At 40.0% G+C, this 25,032-nt stretch overlaps 1 protein-coding gene across 2 annotated transcripts in view; it reads right to left on the minus strand.

The window, feature by feature from the left end:
• TNPO3 (transportin 3) overlaps window positions 1–19,330 on the minus strand; it is an 80,101-nt gene extending 60,771 nt beyond the window's left edge. Inside the window, exons 1-2 of one of the 2 annotated variants that reach the window (XM_030308399.2) lie at window positions 18,840–19,329; window positions 6,383–6,543 (exon numbers count right to left, since the gene is read on the minus strand). Coding sequence is in view for 1 of the 2 variants with exons in the window: in XM_030308398.1 (XP_030164258.1) it covers window positions 18,840–18,959 (120 nt within the window). In the remaining variant the exon portion in view is untranslated. Of the gene's footprint in view, window positions 1–6,382; window positions 6,544–18,839 lie in introns of both variants that reach the window. The other variant, XM_030308398.1, reaches the window with a different exon arrangement.
• Between the last annotated feature and the right edge of the window lie 5,702 nt (window positions 19,331–25,032).

The following is a 25,032-nucleotide window of genomic DNA, read 5'->3' on the forward strand; positions in this document are numbered from 1 at the left end:
AAAAAATAAAAAAAATAAAATAGTACAGCCACTATGGAAAACAGCATGGCGGTTCCTCAAAAACTTAAAATTACCGTATGATCCAGCAATTCTGCTTCTGAGTATATGCCCCAAACAATGGGAAGTAGGGACTCAGATATTAACACACCAATGTTCGTAGTAGCATATTTCAATTTATTTTTTGAGACAGAAAGTGAGGGAGGGGCAGAGAGAGAGAGGGACAAATGATCCAAAGCGGGCTCTGCACTGACAGGCTGACTGCAGCAAGCCCGACGTGGGGCTCAAACTCACAAACCAAGAGATCATGACCTGAGCCAAAGTCGGAGGGTCAACAGACTGAGCCACTCAGGCATCCCATAGCAGCATATTTCAAAATAGCCAACATTGAAAACTCAAATGCTAACTGACAGATGAACAGATGAACAAAATGTGGCATATATATACAATGGATTATTATTCAGCCTTAAAAAGGAAGTACCATTAAAAGCTACAGACACAAAAGGACCAATATTGTAAGATTCCACTTATATGAAGTACCTAGAGTAGTCAAATTCATAGACAAAGTTAGAATTTTGATTGCCAGGCATTGAAAGGAGAAGATAATGAGAGTTACTGTTTTTTTCAGTACAGTTTCAGTTGAAGAAGATGAAAAGTTCTGGAGATGGATTGTGGTGATGGTAATACGTTGATGTGAATGTATTTAATGCCACTGAATGTGTACTTTAGAAGTTAAAATGGTGCTAAGTGAAATTAGAGAAAGACAAATATCATATGACTTCACTCATATGAGGACTTTAAGATACAAAATAGATGAACATAAGGGAAGGGAAGTAAAAATAATATAAAAACAGGGGAGGGGGACAAAACAGAAGAGACTCATAAATATGGAGAACAAACTGAGGGTTACGGGAGGTGTTGTGGGAGGGGGGATGGGCTAAATGGGTAAGGGGCACTAAGGAATCTACTCCTGAAATCACTGTTGCCCTATATGCTAACTTGGATGTAAATTTAAAAAATAAATTAAATTAAAAAAAACAACCTGTATGCACCATTAAAAAAAATGTGAGATGAGAACTCACTCAACTTGTGGAAATTATATAGAAATATAGAATGCAGTTTGTGTACAAAGGAAAAAATAAATAAATAGTTAAAATGGTAAATTTTGTTACCCACTGAAAGAAACAAACAAACAAACAAACACAGTTTAGAATCTGCTCAATCTCTTCTTAAAGGGATTTGGCCCTACTATAAAGATCCACCAGAAGCAAAAGAACTCATGTCAAGTGGAAAACATCATTTATTATCTGTTAAACTTTTCATAAACAATATATCCACTATCAAATAAAAGCAAAACTAGTAATAACAACAAAAGAAAAAGAAACAGACAATAGAAAATACCATATCTAGATGGACTAAAACAACTAGGATGCCTTAAACGAAGTGGTAAAATTTAATATCACCAATAATGGAACAAACAGATTTTATGCTACTCCTGATGTGATTCACTGAAAACAATAAATTATCATCCATGTAGTATTCCTCCAAAAATTGTTTCACCTGAATGCAACCATGAGAAAATGATGACACAAATCCAAATAGCAGGGCACATTAAAACCAAAGACAAAACGAGCCTGGATTGGTTTTTTAATGCCATTATCATAAGACAAACAAAAATACCCCAAAGAACTAAAAAGAACAACTACAAGCAATGCATTTTCCTTGAATGAATCCTAGATTAGAAAAATAAACACTTTAGAACTACCGTACGACCCAGCAATTGCACTACTAGGCATTTATCCAAGGGATACAGGTGTGCTGTTTCGAAGGGACACATGTACCCCCATGTTTACAGCAGCACTATCAACAGTAGCCAAAGTATGGAAAGAGCCCAAATGTCCATCGATGGATGAATGGATAAAGATGTGGTGTATATATACAATGGAGTATTACTCGGCAATCAAAAAGGACGAAATCTTGCCATTTGCAACTATGTGGATGGAATTGGAGGGTATTATGCTAAGTGAAATTAGTCAGAGAAAGACAAAAATCATATGACTTGACTCATATGAGGACTTTAAGAGACAAAACAGATGAACATAAGGGAAGGGAAACAAAAATAATATAAAAACAGGGAGAGGGACAAAACAGAAGAGACTCATAAATATGGAGAACTGAGGGTTACTGGAGGAGTTGTGGGAGGGGGGATGGACTAAATGGGTAAGGGGAACTAAGGAATCTATTCCTAAAATCATTGTTGCACTATATGTTAACTAATCTGGATATAAACTTTAAAAAATAAAAAAATAAAATTAAAAAAAAGAAAGAAAAAGAAACACTTTAAAAGCAACTGGGAAATTTTAATATAGACTATGTATTAGATAATACCATTATATCAAAGTTAAATTTCTAGAGCGTAACAATGGTTTTAGTTTAGTTTAGAAAAATGTCCTTGTTCTGACAAGATAAATGTCACTGTTTAGGGGAACGGCATTATAAGGTCTTCAATTTACTTACGAAAGATTAAAAAGATACATACACAGAAGGACAGAGAGAAGCAAATGGAGCACTGTCAAATTGAGGAAAAGGGTTTATCTGTGTTCACTGTACAATTCTTTCAAGTTATGAACTTGTCAAAATAAATAGTTTGGGGGGATGCCTGGGTGGCTCAGTCAGTTAAGTGTTTGAGTTCAACTCAGGTTATAATCTCATAGTTCACAAGTTTGAGTCCCACCCCGGGCTCTGTGCTCTCAGCTGACAGCTCAGAGCCTGGAGCCTGCTTCTGTGTCTTGCTCTCTCTCTACCCCTCCCCAGATCTCACTCTCTCGCTCTCTCTCAAAATTAAAAAACCATTTAAAAAATTAAAAATAAATCGTTTGAAAAAAATTAAGTAGCTAATTAATATACTCAAGGAATTAGAAGCCAAATTGGAAAATTTCCATTAAGAAATGAAATCTATAAAAAATAATCAAATAGGGGAGCCTAGGTGGCTCAGTCAGTTAAGCTTCCAACTTCGGCTCAGGTCATGATCTCACGGTTTATGAGTTTGAGCCCCAGGTAGGGCTCTGTGCTGATGGCTGAGAGCCTGGAGCTGCTTTGGATTCTGTGTCTCCCTCTCTCTCTGCCCCTCCCCTGCTCGCTCTCTCTCTCTCTCTCTCTCTCTCTCTCAAAAATAAACATAAAAAAAAAAAAAGAAATTTTAAAACTGAAAAATACAGTAACCAAAACTAAAAACCAAATGGAAGGGTTAAAATAGCAATCAGAGAACTGAAGAAAAGATTACTATGCTAGAAACAGATCAAGAGAAAATAACGAGACGGAAGCACAAAGTCAAAAAAGATGAACAGTAAAAAATGGGAAGAATCCGAGTGACATGTGGGACACAGTGAAAAAGTTTAACATACATATAATTGAAATCCTAGAAGGAAAAGAAAAAATGGGGCAGAAGTACTAAAGATAATGGCTAAGAAATTTCCAAAGTGACAGAGACACCAACCCACAGACTTAAGAAGCTCTATAAACCCTAATGACAGAAAAACCAGACCTATGCACATCTTAACACTCCTAAAAAGCCAAAGAGGAAAATCTAAAGGGCAGAAAAAAAGATGTATTACCTTTAAAAGAACAATTAGACTGGTAACTGACTTATCAACATAAACAATGGGAACCAAGTATCTTCAAAGTACTGAAAGAAAATAACCGCCCATCAGTTATTCTGTACCCAGCAAAAAAACTCCAAAATGCAACAAAATTAAGATAAACGGGGAGCCTGACTGACTCAGTTGGTAAAGCATGTGATTCTTGATCTCCAGGTTGTGAATTTAAGCCTGATGTTGGGCCTATTGCTTAATCGCTTATTTGCTTGCTTCCTTTCTTACTTACTAAATAACTAACTAAAATAAATTAATTTTTTTAAAAAATAAAGGAGAAGAAGACAGTTTATAACCAAAAGACCCAAAAAGAAGAAAATACTAAAGGGTGTTCTTCATGGAATAGGAAAATAATTCTGGATGTAAACATGGAAATAGAAGAAATGAAAAGTAAGGGGAAAGGTTAAGTAGGAGAGCAAATCTTTATGGACACTGACTATATAAAGCATATCATCTCGTGAGGTTTAAAACATATGAATACAAATACCGGAGAGGAGTTCTATACCCATGTAAGAAGTAGAGAGTCAGAAAGAACACTGCTTTTGCGTTACCAATAAACGAAAGCAAATAAACTACAAAATAACTTTTCTTAAAATGCATCAGAAAGCTGAGATCCCAAGGCAACCAAGTAGACTGAAATCTAAAGACAGACCTCTCCAAGGAGACAGGAGGCAAGCACTGAATCATCTGTGGCAGAACGTATGAGGAAAACACTCAGGGCACCAGATAACCAAGTAATAAAAATTCTGCTAAAATTATGAACAAATTGATGAATGCTGAGTGTGGGCTAATGTGAACATACAAAATCCCTAGGGCTCACAGGCACAAGGGTCACAACCACCTACAGGCTCCTCTGCACAGACCTCTCCCAGATACTCAGAACAGACTGGCCAGTAGGGCAGAAGGCCGGTGAGAACTCCTTTGGCAGGATGATCCTGGACAGGAACAGCCTTAGCCGCAGAAAAGGCACAAAAAGCTGACTCGACAGACCCTCCCCCTCCCCTACTGAATAAACGCCTCAGACTCCGTGGGGACAGCAAATCCTGTCACCCTCAGGGCACAGGCTAAGACCTATGCTGATGCAGAACCCTGGAGGTCTCCTACGACCGAGGGAGGGGCAAAAAAATGTATCCTGCACAAGACCTGCCAGATGCAAGGCAGAGACAGACTTCCACAGGTGAGGCCAGGATCACTGAGACAACCCACCACTGAAAAGGGCAGCACTGCAACTGTCTAAGACTATGGTACACTGGGGCAACAGAGAACATTCCCGTCCCCTGTTCCCCCACACAAATAAACACTGAACACATCACATTCAAACTCCTGAAACACAGAGATAAGGAAAAAACACTGGAGGCAGAAATCCATTTACATTGGCTCTGTAACAGCTCAACTGTAGAACTTTGTACTGTAATTACTTAGACCACTGTTCATCTTTTCTAATAGGCTGTAAGCTCTTCAAAGGTAAAGAAAGACCTTAACTGAATCTACATCTCTCAGAATCCTCTGGCCCTAAGAGGTACTTTAAATAAAGTATGTATTAAATTTTTAAATATAAAGTGAAATGACACAACACCATCATCTCCTAAGTCCTTAACACCTCTTTGTTTTCCCAAATGAAAAAGCCCATCCTTTTACTAGGTAGCTAGATACTTACTGGATTGGCAGTCAGCTCAGCTCTAAGAACAGAATCCAAAATGTTTAGAAAGAAAGAGCAACAGAGAACAAGCAAATCAGTTCTTTACAGATAAAGAAAACAAAGACCCTGGGAGGATGAGATGTTTTTCATTCAGAATCTTCACTTGTAGAACTTCACTTGCCTTTCCCAGATGGAGCCTTGGTTTTGTTTTGTTTTAAACATATATTTTGTTTTAGCAATGAAAAGAAGGTCAATAATTTCCTAGCTAAAATCTGAAGATTTAGAATTTTCAGAAAAATGTCAGTGAAGAGAACCTTAAAATCTCCCTAAAATGGGAATCTTCTGGAATGAGTGTACTTTAAAATATTACCAGTATTTCTGAAATAGGAAAAAAGAGAACAGTATTAAAGCAACTAAATCAAATATAAAACTTATATCTTTTCATGCTCATTATGTAATTATCTTGGGGTTTTTTTTGTGTTTTAAGTAAAATATAGATGGCAGCTATATGAATTTCCTAGGACACTTCTATGAGAAACTGGTCTTCGAAAAATTCCCAAATTGCTCTTTGTGCAAATACATCTGGTAGAACCAAAGCAAAAGAGCTGTCTTCTCATTTCAACCACTCTTATCGTCAAGCTGCTTCACCCACTGGTCAAATGTGCCTCTCTTTTCAACTATTTGTCTTTTGGAATAAGAATAAAATACAAGAGTGACCTCTAAAGAAACCTGGCAAACTTAAATATCATGGCTACTAAGTAAACTATCAATGAAAAATTACCTGGGATGATACTGTCAGTACTATAGATTAAGGGGTCATAATTTATCACTTTCTTTTGAATTCTAGGAGTTTCAGCATTGTTGGCATCCCCAAACAAGTAATCTTGTTTTGGTCACTGAATCATAAAGAAAATGCATCTAAATCCTGATATCCTAGACACTATAGTGCACTGCTCATTGTACTTCCCCTCTGCTAAGGCTGAAGAAGGAAGAGAAGGAAGGAAGGAAGGAAGGAAGGAAGGAAGGAAGGAAGGAAGGAAGGAAGGAAGGAAGGAAGGAAAAGGGATTCTTGACAAGGAGAGAATAAAGCACTTACACTTCATGGGACTTTCTAGCCACAGATGCCAGGTGCTACCCACTGAAATCCAGGCTTGGACTAAGCTCCACATTTCTGAAAGGACCATCTCAACCGAAGCCTGGGGCTCAGAGTCAGCAGGAGGAAGCTGCAGCTCCCACCAGCAGCACATTTCAAAGAGGCTGCAACAAGAGAACATTTTCCATTTAAGCATCTAATTCCAATCTTCCATTTCACATAGCAGTAGCAGAACAGGCCTGTGTATCAGTCTTTTCAAAGATATTTCCATGACTATGTGATGAATATGAATGAAGCAGGCTATGGCCCAGCAATCCTTTCACTAACATACTCTAAGTCTTTCATTACGCTTCACAGCAGATCCTAATAGTACTTGCCCTTTCCTTTCTTTAATGATGCTCTGTTGCTCCAAGACTCACTTCTATACCAACAGTTCTAAAACTGCCGAGAATTCACCTAAACCACTGAGCTGGCGGGCGGTCAACAATGCAAGCACACACCCAGATGGAAGCCTAAGGATTCCTTAGCTGCCAAGAATTAGAAGTGGATTAGAGCTGCTAGTTAATCCTACAAAAAACTCCTCAAATTAAGCAGAATTACTTCAAGTACTTCACTGAGGACAGAAGAGCCCTGGCAAATGGAAAATGAAATTCTGTAAATACAAATATTTCAGTGAAATTTGAAAAGTAACATAAAAGTGTCAGGTTGCTGTACTTTTTTAAGCATTTCAATTAGTGAATAATATATTTATTAAATAAAGACTTTTAAAGATTTACAGTATATTGAGGGAGGGGGAGACTAAGAGTAGAGTGAAAAGAACAAAACAAAAACAAAAAAACCTATCAAAGAACACATTTTAGGCACATGTCCTATAGCAATGTGGCATAGAGCTAGAAAACCAGAATTTCCCAGATCAAGAAAAAAAAATCATTCTCATGAGACAGGTAAAAAAAAGAGTAAGTCTAATTTACCTGAAACAGAGAAAATAACTTTTTTTTTTTTAATTTTTTTTTTTTCCAACGTTTATTTATTTTTGGGACAGAGAGAGACAGAGCATGAACGGGGGAGGGGCAGAGAGAGAGGGAGACACAGAATCGGAAACAGGCTCCAGGCTCCGAGCCATCAGCCCAGAGCCTGACGCGGGGCTCGAACTCACGGACCGCGAGATCGTGACCTGACTGAAGTCGGACGCTTAACCGACTGCGCCACCCAGGCGCCCCGAGAAAATAACTTTTTAACTTGGTCAACTATCTTAAGTTTTTGTACCTAATCTTTTATGAGAATTTTACAAATTTAGGACAAACTGCTGGGTCTGTCACAAGATACCTTCTGATGGTTTTCTAAGACAGCAGGGAAAGAAAATGGTTTGAAGGGGGTATTATGAAAAACACAAACTATGGGCTAAAAAGATTACTACCTAAAAATTATATTTTTCAAAATAACTTGTTTTGTAAGACGGCCTGAAATGCAAAACCCGTGATGAAATGAACTTAGCTAATACCTTCATCACAGCAGTGATGAGTACACAACCCCCAGCTCCAAAAGGAGTGTAAATGAAAAATAGTCATATAAAGCCCCTAGCAAGCTCCCAGACCCACAGAATACTCTTGTGTGCATAAATAACTTTTCTAGAAGCAAAAAGGCTCATTTAGAGACAAATTCAGCCAACTTACGTTTTGACAGCCATCTCTATAATGACTGAGTAAATAATTAAAAGACAGATATTATTTCTCTTATGGGAGGGAAGAGATTCCAAGCTAAAAATAATTCCTTAAAAGATCATAAGCAAAAAACAACAAAAACATAAGCTATTCAAATTCCGTAAGAAATACCCACTTTTAAGTCAGCTTTTAGACTAGCACCCATATGCACTGTTCCATCTTGATTTCAATGAAAGGAATCCGTAAGATCAAATAACAAGACTGCACCCTGTGGTCTCCTCCATTTCGGATGATATCCCCGTGTTTCTGGGACAAGCATTTTCAAACAATCCTCAGTCGTAATAAACTCTGCCAAATGAAACTTGGCTCAAATTTGTGCTACTGTGGCTGTCAGTCATGTATAATATGGTACTGAGAAATCTTGCCGAGATGTTTTCATGACAAGAGTAAAAAAATCCCTATCCAACTTTAAAATCCTTAATAACCTATGTATGTGAAATTTAACCTCAAGAAGGGCCCTGAAAAAAGATAAATCTGGATCCATAAAATCACCTTGGGTTGGGAGTGACCGAAGTATGCCTTGGTAATCACCTTGCTGTGGGCCTTACTAATTATACCAGGCAGCCCTACATTAAAAGTAGAAAATGCCAAGCTTGAAACCATTTGAAGCAAAGCCGATGTCAGTACTTCCTGAAAGCCAAAAATAGAAAAAGTGTATTTCCTTTAATCGCTGGTCCCTATTGCTGCCCATCTGAACAAGTTTTATAACAACTCATCTAAACCAGAAGAATGAGAATATCATCAGACATATTAAGCATATATGTTAACAATGTGCTTAAGATTCAACTTTTTCAAACTTATAGGAATATGAAATGTCTAGCTTAAAGTACCGTTTAAAAAAAATGCACTGGAGTGTTAAAAAACTCTGAATCCTTATATAAAAAACATGTATAGGGGCGCCTGGGTGGCGCAGTCGGTTAAGCGTCCGACTTCGGCTCAGGTCACGATCTCGCGGTCTGTGAGTTTGAGCCCCGCGTCGGGCTCTGTGCTGCCTGCTCAGAGCCTGGAGCCTGTTTCCGATTCTGTGTCTCCCTCTCTCTCTGACCCTCCCCCGTTCATGCTCTGTCTCTCTCTATCTCAAAAATAAATAAACATTAAAAAAAAAAAATTAAAAAAAAAAAAACATGTATATTTTCAGGTCTCATTCCAAGTATATTCTTCTGTTTGGGGGCTACTTAAATAGGATTATACTATGGCTGAGACAAAATACAAGGAAACGATGAACACAGAGGAAAAACTGAAAAGAAATGGGCTATGGGCTTGAGGAAAAAAAATAGGTAAAAAAACAATGTAAACTCCATTAACAGAAAATTTCTCACCAAAGGAAAATAATATATGTTTCATAATATTGTCATTTTAGAAACTCTACAAGAAAGGAAAATTAAGCCAGTATTTTTAAGTGACTTTTCTCTTTTTTTATGTTTATTTATTATTTTTGAGAGAGAGAGCACGAGTGAGGGAGGGGCAGAAAGAGAGGGGAGACACAGAATCTGAAGCAGGCTCCAGGCTCTGACTTGTCAGCACAGAGCCTGACGAGGCGCGGGGCTCAAACCCACAAACCTCAAGATCATGACCTGAGCCGAAGTCCGATGCTTGACTGAGCCACCCAGGTGCCCCTAAGTCAGTATTTTTAAGGAGTTCTGCACGTCAAACACTACAAAATTATCCCCTTTAGCCACACTATGAATTTCCAATTAAAGACAAATAAAGCTTCTGAGACTTCACTTGTACAGCAGTAAAACACTCTGGTAGTAATTCAGTACCTGAGTGCAAGCTAGAAAAATACAGGAGTGATAATCTGAGCAATCTCAACTTCCTATGAATTAAATGCTTATAAATTCAACAGAGCTTAAAATTCTATAAAATCTGGAAAACAGTATGGCGGTTCCTCAAAAACAAACAAACAAACAAACCCACTCGCAATAGCCAAAAGGTGGAAGCAACCCAGTTTTCATGGATAGATAAGTGGATAAACAAAATGTGGTACATACATTATTATACAGTCTTAAAAGAGGATGATACATTATTATACAAACTTAAAAGAGGATGAAATTCTGACACATGATACACCACGGATGAACCCTGAGGAGACTATGCTAAGTGAATAAGTCAGTCACAAAAGTTCAAATACTGTATGATTCCATTCATATGAAGTACCTAGAGTAGTGAAATTCAGAGACAGAAAGCAGGTTGCTAGAAGCTAGGGTGGAGGGAGGGGAAAATTGGCAGTTAACTTTAATAACCAGAGTTTCAGTTTTACAAGAGGAAAAAGTCTAGAGATGGATGTTGGTGATGGATGCACAACATTAATATACTTAAACCCACTGAACTGTACACTTTAAAATGGTTAAACGGTAGGGGCGCCTGGGTGGGTCAGTCGGTTGGGCGTCCGACTTCGGTTTAGGTCATGATCTCACAGCTTGGGAGTTCAAGCCGCGCATCGGGCTCTGTGTTGACAGCTCAGAGCCTGGAGCCTGCTTTGGATTCTGTGTCTCCCTCTCTCTCTCTCTGCTCCTCCCCCATTCATGCCCTGTCTCTCTCAAAAATAAATAAATGTCAAAAAAAATTTTTTTAATAAATAAATAAAATGGTTAAACAGTGGATCTTATGTTATGTATATTTCACTGCAATTTGAAAAAAGGAATGAAACTCTGACACAACCTACAACCAGAACAAACATTAAAGATATTATGTGAAGTGAAATAAACAAAACACAAAGTACAACAGTGTTAAGATTCTACTTATATAAGGTACCTGAAATACTCGAATTCATGCAGACAAAAAGAATGGTGTTGCCAGGGGCTGGAGTTAAGAGGGAATGGAGAATTACAGTTTATAGATAGAGTTTTAGTCTAGGAAGATGAAAAGTTCTAGAGATGGGTGGTGGTAACAGCTGCACAACAGGAAAGTACTTAATGCCACCAAACTTTATACTTAAAAATGGTTATTTATGCTATGAATATTTTACAATAAAAAAAATCTATACCATCTATTTTCCATTTCCCTTATAAACATCAGTGCAAACAACATGAAAAAAAAAATGCTGAAGGAATATCTGGAAAGCTTTGGAAGAAACCTGTGTTATAATTAGAATATACAGCACTGCCCTGATAATTTTACATCCTGAATCACACCACCAACTCTAGTTGCAAGGCCTGAGAAGACAAAAATTAAACTAATCCAAACATGGACGAATGCCACCAGATAACAGACTACTATGCCAACATAAATACCATCACAAATGCTCATTCACAGGCTCCAGTACACCAAAGACATGAAATGTCTATATCTGCAAGGTCCAAGACTTGGAATGTGGCAAATAAGGAACTGATTTTCACTTTTTTATTTAATTTTAATTTAAGTAGCCATAATAGCCATCTGGCTAATGGCTACCATATTAGATGACACAGCCAGATTGGTCAACTCTGGAATAAAGGTCTCTAGTTTTTATCATTTATGTTTTTCTAGTTTCCAGCAAGGCAAGGCAGAGTAGTCCTATGTTCATTGAATTAACTGATCCATAGAATTTGTAAATGAATATTTTCTCTTTTCTAAAAGGTTTTTCTTTCAAAAGCATGTTACAAGAGTCACTTAATTGGAGGATGAGAACAAAAGCATTAAAAAAAAACCCAGATTTTTAGATGTCAGCTCAATAACTGCAACTGCTAAAAGGAAAACCAAAACACTGGTTTTTTGAACTAGGCTAAACAATCAACAAATTCCAAAAACGAAAACTAAGAAATTTGAAACTGAAATCCCATGATCCCTGACTTTCCTGATATGATATGTAGAAGAAAATTCCCAAGGATATGTGATAAACCAAACATGACAATGTCAACATAGTCCATCAGAGCATGATTTGACTTATGCTTTTTATGATTTCGTCATTCCTTTTCAGTTTCCAGACTAAAATTTTTGAGGTAACCTCTGACCCACAGATTGTATTTGTAAAAGTAGTCTATAATCTAAATTCCAAACTTAAAACAAATGCATAGCATCATTCATTAGCCATATAAAGAGATGGTCTTTCCTTCCATTGCTTTCTACACTGTCTACTGATTTGGGTTACCAGAGGTAAACAAAGTGTTCAGAATAGTTCACTGATAAGATAGGCTTCCTTCAAAATCTGTCTCAAAATAACCTTTTTAAAAATACACTGGAGGGGCACCTGGGTGGCTCAGTTGGTTGAGCATCCCACTCTTGATTTTGGCTCAGGTCGTGACCTCTCAGTTCATGAGATCGAGCCCCACAACAGGCTCTGCACTGACAGCCTGGAGCCTGCTCTGGATTCTCTCTCTGCCACTCCCGTCCCGACCACACTCTCTCTCCAAATAAATATTTAAGAAATAAATAACAATTAATAAATGAGGGTGATACAAACTTATCTCACAAAGATAAATTTGTTTTTTAAATAAAGGATGAAAAGACTGAAAGCAGAGCATCATAGGACACTGAATAATAATGTTTATTTTCAATTACCCATAGGTATGGTAGAGAGGCAGCAAAAATAAATGAAATTCATAAAGACAAATTTCAGATATCCAACTATCCCTTTGGAGATGCCTACAAGCAGCTATTCATTCAACACACATTTTTAAGAATCTGTCTGTCAGTCATCTTGATCACTGCTTACTTAATAACCATTAAGTTATTCCCTCAACTGGGGCGCCTGAGTGGCTCAGTCGGTTAAGCTTCCGACTTCGGCTCAGGTCATGATCTCACACTCCATGAGTTCGAGCCCCACATCTGGCTCTGTGCTGACAGCTCAGAGCCTGGAGCCTGCTTCAGATTCTGTGTTTCCTTCTCTCTCTGCCCCTCCCCTGCTCACACTCTCTCTCTGTCTCTCAAAAATGAGTAAACATTTGGGGCACCTGGATGGCTCAGTCGGTTAAGCATCTGACCTCAGCTCAGATCTCATGGTTCTTAAGTTCGAGCCCCATGTCAGGCTCTGTGCTGACAGCTCAGAGCCTGGAGCCTGCTTCATTCAGATTCTGTGTCTCCCTCTCAGTCTGACCCTCCCCAACTAACGCTCTTTCTCTCTCTCAAATAAATACATAAAATAAAATAAGCATTAAAAAAAATTTTTTTAATGAATAAATGTTAAAAGAAAAAGTTATTTCCTCAACTGTATCATATAAACAATTCTACAGTCTAGCAGGGAGAAGAAAACAGATTTCCAAAAGGTAAAGAAAATTATACAGATTATAAATGTAATTAGATAAAGTGCTCTAGGTGCTCAGTGGAGGCAGAAATGATTTCCAGTTGAAGAAAATCAACTAAGACTTCAAGGAAAACCGGGCACCTGGGTGGCTCAGTCAGGTAAGTGTCTGACTGTTGATTTTGGTTGAGGTCATGATCTCAGGGTCATGAGATCAAGCTCCATGTTGGGCTCCACACTGAGCAAAGAGCCTTGCTTAAAATTCTCTCTCCCCCTGGCCCTCCCCTATGCATGCGGGTGCATGTTCTCTGTCCCTCAAAAAAATAAAAGGTGGGGGGGAGACACCTGGTGACTCAGTCGGTTAAGTGTCCAATGCTTGGTTTCGGCTCAGGTCCTGATCTCATGATTCCTGAGTTCAAGCCCCCACATCAGGCTCTGCGCGGACAGTGTGCCTCCCCACATGCTCCACCCTCTCTCAAAATAAACTTTAAAAAAAAAAAAAAAAACTTAAAAAAAAAAAAGACTTCAAGGAGAAAGAATTTAGGCTGGGGTTTGAAAAGATAGGTTAGTTTCTTCATTTGAAGACAAGATTGCGAGGGTGCCTGGCTGGCTCGGTTGGTAGAACATGCGACTCTTGATTTTGGAGTTGTAAATTCAAACCCCATCATGGGTGTGGACATTACTTAAAAAAAATAAAATAAAATAAAATCTTAAAAAAATAAGTAAAATAAAATAGGACAAGATTGGGAAAGAGTAACAGCATAGATGTAGTAAAAGAATCAAAGAAATCACAAAATTGGACAAAGGTAGCATTCTCTACCACCACCCCCTCAAAACCACTTGCTTACTATTGGAAATGTTACAGCTGTATGAATGCTGATGGGAAGGGCCCAGTAAAGAGGGTGTCTGAATGAAGATGCAAGTGAGAGGGTAACCAAAAGATCAAGGTTCCTAAGAATTCAGAAAATGAGGGGCGCCTGGGTGGCGCAGTCGGTTAAGTGTCCGACTTCAGCCAGGTCACGATCTCGAGGTCCGTGAGTTCGAGCCCCGCGTCAGGCTCTGGGCTGATGGCTCAGAGCCTGGAGCCTGTTTCCGATTCTGTGTCTCCCTCTCTCTCTGCCCCTCCCCTGTTCATGCTCTGTCTCTCTCTGTCCCAAAAATAAATAAACGTTGAAAAAAAAATTTAAAAAAAAAAATAAAATAAAAATAAAAAAGAATTCAGAAAATGAGATGCAGAGCACCTAGAGCTGACAGGAAAAGGGAGAAGCAGTTGATTACAACTATGCTAAAGTTTTACCAAAAATGAGAAGTGAAGAATTGGTATTATAGTATATTTAAGAAAATGACTAGAATGATAGACGCTGTAATCCAAATTAGATAGAAGTAAAGACAAGACCTAATAAAGAAAAAGTAGGAGCCAGTCAACTGAATAAGGTTTTGATGAAATTCAAGAACTAATGCAGGGATTTGTTTAACATTACTAAGTTGACTGAACACATCTGTTTGCCCATAGGTCCCTTCCAAAAATCCATTAAAATCAGTGTAAACAGATTATTTTAAAGAGGGTGGGGGTAATGCTACAAGGACAAAAATGGATTTGTCCATTGATTGTTAATCAATCATTTGATAAACAAAACAAAACTAGAAAGCTAATGGAGGAGTTAATTGTCTTAGCAGGTCTGAAAAAGTTGAAACTTTTTCAGAGGAAGGACAGGATGAAAATGGGGAAGCCAAGGGGCAAAATGATTCATGTTGCAAAATCCTAATCAGGCTCAGGAATTACAAGTACCAGGCACATCTGAAGGCAGATGCACAGGTGGAACAAAAAACAAAGTGGGTTCAAAATCTGCATAAGCAGTTAGACCAAGATTTTCTCCCTAACACAGTGGCAAGGCTACTATCCTCCCACCATCACAGAAGACTCAAGAGTTACTTTGCAAAGACTGACGCAGAGGGACTCTGGACTCTTAGTAGACTCACCTAAGGACAGGAATATCATACTGAAAACCAGTTAAATTAAAGTCAACATACTTAGTGGTAAGATCCATCCCTGGCTCATTCTCCCACCTGCCACCAGCAGCCTCATTTATATCCAGAGGCTTGATCTCAGGATAAAAGTGGTCCAAGAAAAAAGACCAACAGAAATACAACAAGAAAGAAGGAGTGAAGGTTCTCAATTACCCATCAAATGAGGGAGTATTCCAAGAAAAGATCATGGGATCCAGGATTCAGTGCATCCATCCAACACAAGAAAGAGAAGGGAATTCCCTAGGAGTGTTAAAGAGATCCCAAGACAATAATTATGCAACAGACTTGGAGAACAACAAGGCCAGATTGGAGGAGAGAGACAGAGAGCTCTCAGAAGAGGTTTCCTTCCACTAAAAAAGGAAACAGATTACCAATTTGAACATACTAAGAGGATATTTACATACTAACATAGAATTTGGGACGAATTACTGCAGATACACAGAAAATGAAGCAAATGTGAAAGAAAGAAAAGGTAAGGACTATCACCAGGAGGAAAAAAAAAAAAAGTTGCACAAAAAGAGAAACATTACCACAGTACATATGCTACGTGGTGCACAATGTGTATTTATTTAACCAAAACTATGTTAGATACAATGGAAGAGAAAGTAGAGGGAGCCCAAATCCTCATCTTTCATAGAGAAAAGTCTACACATAACTTCTCTTTTACATCCTAGGCCTTTTTCTTGTAAAGTTTCCATTTTATAACTTTTTAAAGTTTCAAAAATTTAAAAAAAAATTTTTTTTCAACGTTTATTTATTTTTGGGACAGAGAGAGACAGAGCATGAATGGGGGAGGGGCAGAGAGAGAGGGAGACACAGAATCGGAAACAGGCTCCAGGCTCTGAGCCATCCGCCCAGAGCCTGACGCGGGGCTCGAACTCACGGACCGCGAGATCGTGACCTGGCTGAAGTCGGACGCTTAACCGACTGCGCCACCCAGGCGCCCCCCAAATTTTTAAATTTTAAGTTTTAAAAATATAGATTTCAAAAAATAAAATTATATGAGATTACTTAAATCCTTAAGCCAACAAACTGGAAGAGTGGGTTGTGATCAGAGCAAATGTCTGAGTTAGTGATGTGGGGAGACTGGTGACTTTTTTTTTCTTTTACATGTTAAGTTCTACATACGACATAGGTCTTGAACTCACCATCCCAAGATCAAGAGCCACATGCTCTACCAACGGAATCAGCCAGGGACTCAGGGTGGTAACTTTTTAATAATGACAAGATCCAGGGTTTGACTGTGTGACCATGTGGCTGAGTTAGTGACTTGAGAGGTTGGTGACTTCTTAGTAATGACAAGATCCAAGATGTGACAATATGACCACATGGTTGAGAAAAAGAGGTAAAGGAATTAAGGAGCTAAAATGTTAGCTGTGTTGTGAATCCAGATGCCTAAAAATGATACTGTGGGACTGTGCTAGACGTTTTCCAGTTCTATTCTTCTACCCTAGCCTACCATGCTTTTTGCCTCGGTATGCTGATCTCTATGGACTGTATCAACAGGTTCTTGCGTCCCCTAACTTCTGGTTGGGTTTGCCCAAAGAAGAATCCCAGGAGGTTAGGAGAATAAGGTCAAGACATTTATTCCTCCAGCCCCCTCCCTGAAAAAATCACCTCATGATGGTTGTGTCCCTTCAACTGCCATTCCAAGGCAGCCAACTCCATAGTTTCCTTAATAGTTCAAGTAACCACTCTTCTACTCTTTCTGGCCTAGAGATGTTAACAATTTGGCAACAGGTTACTACACTATTGCCACATTATACCAACATCTTTGGAAACAATACTTTTATAAAATAAACCCTTTTTGAATTACTCCATTTCAAGCTTGCCATCTTTTCCAGTTGGGGCCCTTACTGCAAATAGCAATAATGATGATAATGTAAGGTTGTAACAGAGCATAGCGGAAAGTAAGAATAGTGACTACCATTTAAATAATATTTACTAACTTAAAAAAAATTTTTTTTAAATATTTATTTATTTTTGGGAGACAGAGTGCAAGCAGGGGAGGGACAGAGACAGAGGGAGACACATAATCTAAAGCAGGCTCCAGGCTCCAAGCTGTCAACACAGAGCCCGATGCAGGATCATAACCTGGGCAGAAGTCAGGATGCTTAACAGACTGAGCCACCCAGACGCCCCTAATTACTAACATACTTTAAGCTCTGGGTTCCAAGAGTTTTTCTAAGCTCTTTGTAGATATTAACTCAATCACCACAAATCTATGTGGCAGAGATTTTTGTCTGGATCATTTCCATATACCATCCCCTAGCACAAATTCTAATATAGGGTAAGCACTCATTATTTAAAATACACACAACAATAAGCAGGTTTAGTAGGGAAGAGATGACTTTTGGTATGGCGTATGAGACTTGTGACTCCCCAAAAACTAAACACTAAATAAGACCATATATGAGTGATTTTCTTGTGTAGCCTACAGTGAGTCTAATTCCTTTATCTTCCCATGAGGTTATCCAGAACTTGAGGTCCCAAATTTTTTAATGTAACATTTAAAGCCAAAGTTGAGAAATTTTAAAATACTATGCACCTGAAACCCAGAGGCTCATTTAAGAGGGCAGAGCACCTCTAAGTACCAGTTACAAGTTTTTTAAACAAAGGGAAGAATTTTAAAAATATGCTTGGGAATATAAAATGCAAAAATAAGAAAGGTAGAGTCAGCAAAATCATTAAGTATACACACACTCTCTCTCTAACACAACACCCACACAAATAAAACATAAAGCACAGAAAATGTGAATATAAAAATTAGAGGAAGGATAAGACATGTGAATCAAAGAATGCAGAAATAAAGTATAATAGGTTGAAATTAAACCCCTCACTGCATGTTCACACAATCATATGGAATAATCAAGGCAGCTGTGATAAAGAATCTAAAGTCAGAGAAAAAACAAGATTAGAGACCAAATATGCAGCAAAATGTGAACTGTAAAGATCTTCTGAAACCAGAATTGATATTTTTTTCCCTTCACATCACATTGCACTCGAAAACACGGCGGAAATTCACGTGTATAAGAATCTAGAAACCTGAGAATTTCGAGAATAATAGACTCAAACTAGAGTGAAAAATCAGCAAGGAACAGTGAGGTGAAAGCTACGACTGAAAGCTACGAAGGAACTGCCAGGTGCAACACTGGTACACCGAGAAGAGACGGATAAAAAAAGCATCCCTAAGTGGAAGATGGAGAAAGACTGGTATTGGATTCAGCTGAAAGACTAAACGGAAAAGCAGAACTGAAGAAGCATGTAGCGAGCTTAAAACTTAAACAGGACCAAATCGATGCCAAGAGCGAGTACAGGACCTACAAATCAGATTCTACGGGGTGGGGTAAGGGCCAGTCCGCGACCGACCAGCTGCGACTAGTTTCCGAAAAGCGGCGTAAATGTAGCTTCGCAGCCCCACCCCGCGGCAGAGCAGCTCCTCCCTAAGGAGCATCACACGAGGCCAACCGCCCGGCTCAGGCTCCAGTTCGAGCCTAGGTCCCACCCCGCCCTTGCCCCGCGGCGCAGAACGGCCTCTCTCTGGGCCCCTCACCGAACGCTGCAGCTCCCCAAGCCAAAACGAGGCGCGCTCCTTTCCGCTAGGATCTGGGTCGTGGTAAAGCGCCTGCACTGCCTGGTACACGAGCTGCAAAGTCGGCTTTGCCCCTTCCATGGTGGTGGCAGTGGTAGCGGCAGCGACGGCTCTGGCGGTTCTCCCGAGGGTTCTCCGGTTGCTCCGCCTTCAGGCTTCCTCACTGTGTCGGCCACGGCCGCTCCCTGACTGGCGCCATCTCCTCTTTGGCCGTTACCAGGGCAGAGGGGTTCCCGTGGAAGTTGCCCCCTCGGAAACAGAGGTTAGATTGTATTCGGGTTCCCGGCCTTTTTTCTTATCCTGCCCCTAGACGCCAGACTTCTAATTTCAGCCGCCGTGCTCGCCTCTTTACCCACCGACTTGTCCTCAAAAGCCTGTCCCGGCGCGACACAAACCACGCAGCGTACCTAAGCCGCGTTAACCCGGACCGGAAGCCGCCGCACCGATACCTTTGGTACACTTCCGCCTGGTGCAGCGCAAACGGCCTCCTTCCCGGCACGCCTCCTCCTGTCTCCCCGCCCCCTCCCGGAAGTGGCCCTGCCAGGCCAGGAGCCGGGAAGCGGCAGTCGGTAGTGGGTGTCTCGATTACTCGCGTACGACTGGAGCAATAGGACCGATGTGTGTTCCATACGTGAGCCGCGCATCCCTGCTTGGCAGCGGATCCGAGGTCTTTCCAACCTCTTTCGGATTTCTCTATACCCGTGGACAAGGCGCCTCAATTCAACTATCCCAGCAATGTCCACCGGACTGGAAGTGCAAAGATGACCAAAGACGGGGTTTCTGTACTGATTCTAGTGGATGAAACAGACACGTAATCAAATAATGTACAAAACTGAAATATGTGCCACATTGAGATGAATCCAAAATGCCTTCAATCCCTGTTCAGCCCCCCTTTCCACTAAGTTCTCACCAAAAAGGATATTTCATTCAATTGCCAGGACGCTGAACTCCAGAGTATTTATTTGCATACATCTTTAGGGTCATTTCCATATTGAATTGAATTTTTATGTATGCCTCGCTTTCCGAATCAAAAATCAGCGGTGTAACAATTCTCAATTCACAAAAGAAAATAGGATTCTTGGAATCTGTTCTCTGAAGAAATTTTGGACATAAGGTAGCATGTGAAAGGATTTCCCAACATTGCTGCTAGTCCTTTGCAATAATAAATGCCACTATCTGATGAATGCTTGCAGTGTGTTAAGCACTGTAGTTAAAATATCTGATTTGATGCTTTTAACAACTATACCAACTAAATCCCCATTTTGTAGGCTAGGTAGGTAATGTACTTTGCCCAAGGTTAACACAGTTCTTAAATGAAAGTCAGGATTTGAATCCAAATCAGTTTCACTACCTCAAAGCCTGTTAAATAATACAATTCCTAGTATCTTGTGAATTAATTTCTGAATTGTTATTGTCAACAGATTAGAACAGAAAACATCATAATGAAAACTGTGTTAATGCACAGAATTGATATAATTTCACACAAAAGAAAAGAAACGATATTAAGGCTACCTAACTCACCCATTCATTAAGAAAAAATTTAAGGACATCTGGATGGCCCTGTGGATTGAGTGCCCCACTCTTGATTTTGGCTCAGATTATGATCCCAGCCCTGTGTCAGTTTCCACACTGAGCATGGAGCCTACTTGAGATCCTCTTCCTCTCCCTTTGCACCTCTCCCCTGCTCATGTTCTCTCTAAAAAAAATTTAAAAAAGAAAAAGAAAAAATTGAATAAGGCCATTTTGGTGTCTGCCCTCATGGAGTTTACAGTCTAATTGCAAAGAAAGACAAGCAATTCAATACAGTTTAAAAGTTCTGGGGGCACCTGGGTGGCTCAGTCGGTTAAGCACCAGACTTCAGCTCAGGTCATGATCTCACAGTTCGTGGGTTTGAGCCACGCGTTGGGCTCTGTGCTGACAGCTCGGAGCCTGGAGCCTGCTTCAGATTCTGTGTCTCCCTCTCTCTCTGCCCCTCCCCAACATACACACTCTCTCTCTCTCTAAAATAAATAAACATTAAAAGAACAAATTTTTTTTCAAGTTCTGTAAACATTCACAAGCTAAAAAAAATGACATTGGATCTACCTTGCACATATACAATAATTAATTAATTAAAACTATAAAACTCTTGAAAGAAAATAGGACTGTATCTTCATGATCTTGGATTAGGCAACAGTTTCTTAGATACAATAACAAAAGTACAACAACAAAAATAAAGATAAATTGGACTTAATCAACACTAAAAACCTGTGTGTCAAAGGACATCATTAAGAAAGTGAAATGACAATCCACAAAATGAAAGAAAAGGGGTATACCTCAGGGGTAGAGCATCTGACTGCACAAAATGAAAGAAAAATTTTGCAAACATCTAAAGGATTAGCATCCAGTTCAGCACTCACAGTTCAACAATGAAAAGACAATTCAGTTTTTCAAATAGGCGAAGGATTGGAACAGATATTTCCTCAAAGAAGATATGCAAATTAACATGCAACTATGCTCCACAGCCTTAATCATCAGGGAAATGCAAATTAAAGCCGTAATGAGATACCACTGCACACTCAGCAGAATGGCTAACATTAAAAAAAAAGACATTGAGGGGCGCCTGGGTGGCGCAGTCGGTTAAGCGTCCGACTTCAGCCAGGTCACGATCTCGCGCTCCGTGAGTTCGAGCCCCGCGTCGGGCTCTGGGCTGATGGCTCAGAGCCTGGAGCCTGTTTCCGACTCTGTGTCTCCCTCTCTCTCTGCCCCTCCCCCGTTCATTCTCTGTCTCTCTCTGTCCCAAAAATAAATAAACGTTGAAAAAAAAAAAAAATTAAAAAAAAAAAAAAAAAGACATTGAGTGTTGGTAGGGTGTGGAAAGACTGAAACCCGTACACCATTGTAGGATTGTAGATTGTAAATTGTAAATTTATAGGATTGTAGGACTGTAAACTGGTGCAGCTGCTTTGGAAAACAATCGCTATTCTTCAAAAGGTTAAACAGAGTTACCATATGAGCCAGCAGCGGTAGATGAATGTTCATAGCAGCATTATTTGTTAATAGCCAAAATGTGAAAAAAAAAATAAAACAGAAACGGATAAACAAAATGCGATGTATCTGGATGATGGAATATTAAATATTAAAGGAAGGAAGTACCGACTGCAGGTCAAAGAGAGAATGACCTCAGGAGAACTTAATCCACCAACATGTTGATCTGGGACTTTCAGTCTTCAGAACTGCGAGAAAATCAACTTGCGTCAATTAGTTACAAAAATAAAGGAATGAAGTGCTGTTACATGCTACAAGTTGATAAACCTCAAAAACATGCTAAATGAAAGCAGCCAGACCCACCCCCTCCCCCCCAGAAAAGGCCACATGTTATAAGGTTTTATTAATTTGAAATATAAGAATAGGCAAATCCCTAGAGACAGAAAATAGATTAGTGGTTGCCAGGGAGAGAGAAAGTGGAGAGAGATGGAATATTCTGGAATTAGACAGTGATGATGGTTGCACAACTTTGTGAATATACTAAAAACCATTTAATACATCTTTAGGATGAATGTTATGGTATGTGAATTCTATTTCAATAAAATCATTATTTTAAAAAGCTTTGTCGGGGCGCCTGGGTGGCGCAGTCGGTTAAGCGTCCGACTTCAGCCAGGTCACTATCTCGCGGTCCGTGAGTTCGAGCCCCGCGTCGGGCTCTGGGCTGATGGCTCAGAGCCTGGAGCCTGTTTCCGATTCTGTGTCTCCCTCTCTCTCTGCCCCTCCCCCATTCATGCTCTGTCTCTCTCTGTCCCAAAAATAAATAAACGTTGAAAAAAAAAAAAAAAAAAAAAAAAGCTTTGTGAGGGGTGCCTGGGTGGTTTAGTTGGTGAAGCATCCAACTTCAGCTCAGGTCGTGATCTTGTGCTTCATGAGTTTGAGCCCAGCATCCGGCTCTCTGCTGTCAGCGCAGAGCCTGCTTCAGATCCTCTGACTCTTTCTCTCTCTCTCTCTCTCTCTCTCTCTCTCTCTCTCTGTCCCTTCCCTGTGCTCTCTGTCTCAAAAATAAACATTTTTTAAAAGTTTTGTGACTAAAATTTTTTAAATGCCATGTAGATGTTTGGCCAACATTTGCAAAAACAAACCAACCATCCCCCCCCCCCCCCCACACACACACATAGTGTCCTACTCATCTTTGTGTCCTCAAACCATTGTCTAACATATAGTGGGTATATACTAAAGGTTTTAAGCCTGTCTCTTAGCACTTTACTCAGAAAAATCAATCTAGTTGCAACACTAAATGGCCTTAGGGAGGGGCGGGGGAGGTTGTGGGAAGGACAGAAATAAAGGAATTTTTAATACCCCTGGTGAGATGTGGTGGGGCCCTAGAGTGACACAGCAGTGCTTATGGAGATATGGATATTCAAGATGAATTCAGGAAGAAGAATTTTGATATGGTGATTGAGCTGTAGGGCATGATGATAAGGAAGAGAAACAAGGCTTCTGATATGGAACCCAGAAGAAACAGCTTTGGTGGCAGTGGGGAGGGGTGCAAGGGTGAAGACGGTGAGTTTAGTCTTAGCTATGTTGAGCATGGAGGTGTTTGTGAAAGGGCCAAGGCCGGAAGACCATAGCAGGTGTGAGGCTGAAGCCAGGGACTGGTTGAAGATACAGAGTTGAGAGTCATCAGTATATACTGGTGGGGGGTGAAGACAAGGAAATGGTTGAGATGAGCTAGAGAGAAGAGGGACGGAGGCAGGGCCTTGCAGATAAACACTAAAGGATTAGCAAGGAAGCCGAAGACAGGAAGGAGTAGCCAGAGGGGAAGATGGGGAATCAGGAGCATGTACTGCAAAGGGATCATCTCTGAAGCAGCATCAAATGCTCCAGAAGGGTCAAATACTGTGCGAATAATAAATCTGAAAGAAAATTTTAGAAATGTTTTAAATACCTGGGGTGCCTGGCTGGCTCAGTTGGTAGAGCATGTGGCTCTTGATCTCGGGGTTGTAAGTTCCAGCCCCATGTTGAGTGTAGAGATTACTTAAAATCTTTAAAAGAAAGAAAGAAAGAAAGAAAGAAAGAAAGAAAGAAAGAAAGAAAGAAAGAAAGAAAGAAAAATATTTGAAATACCAAAAGCTCTATGATGACTTTTGTCCTAAGGCACAATGGCCACGCTAGGAACATTGAATTCTGGTGCAAAGTTTAATGTGCCCGACCCCACTCCCAACAAAAAGGTCCCCACTTCTCCCTTCTGTAAAACAAGAAATATATTCTATTTAAGCAAGAATGTGTTTTTCTGTAGGAAAGAAGAAAGAGAGGGTGTTTCTTTTACTCACTAGGGGTGAGCTTACCCCAAAGGTTGAATATCATACTTCAATAAATAAGTTCCTCTCCAGTTCCAGGCAGGTGCTGCCGTCGGGAACTTCCATAAAAGCTTAGGTCTGCCACGGTGTGGTACTTCTGACTTGTGGTGAACTTCAGGTTACATTAAGCATAGATCATGGCCCCACACAGCTCTCCGTAATTCCTTCTCTCATCCCCTGACCCCTACTCCAAGCCCCAGGGTGAAATGAGCCACGGCACTTTGGGGATAAGTTGCAAAAGCAGTGATAGGGGAAAACCTGTTCTAAGATGGCCGACAGGACTGATAGGGGAATACCAGTTCCTGCCTGAAGACTCCCCTTCCAGGTTTTTCTTCCCACCCCACTTACTGCACCCAAACAGACTATATATTGTCCCCTCTGCTTATGCTTGGGACTCAGACCTCTGGAGAGTTATTTCCTCTGAGCCCTCCGGTGGAAAATAAACCTCCTGCCTTCCAAGACCTTTGAGTGCTGCTTGATTCGTCTGCTGTGTGATCCAGACCAGTTTCCATAACAGCAGCATGACAGAGTCAATAGCTTACCCCCGATACCGATACCTATTCTTTTTTTATTTTTTTTTTAATTTTTATTATTTTTTTAAATTTACATCTAAGTTAGCATATAGTGCAACAATGATTTCAGGAGTAGATTCCTTAATGCCCCTTACCATTTAGCCCATCCGCCCTCCCACAACCCCTCCAGTAACCGTCTGTTTGTTCTCCATATTTATGAGTCTGTTTATGTTTTTGTCCCCCTCCCTGTTTTTGTATTATTTTTTGCTTCCCTTCCCTTATGTTCATCTGGTTTTGTATCTTAAAGTCCTCACA

This window comes from Lynx canadensis, chromosome A2, assembly GCF_007474595.2.
Source record: "Lynx canadensis isolate LIC74 chromosome A2, mLynCan4.pri.v2, whole genome shotgun sequence".
Taxonomy (NCBI): domain Eukaryota; kingdom Metazoa; phylum Chordata; class Mammalia; order Carnivora; family Felidae; genus Lynx; species Lynx canadensis.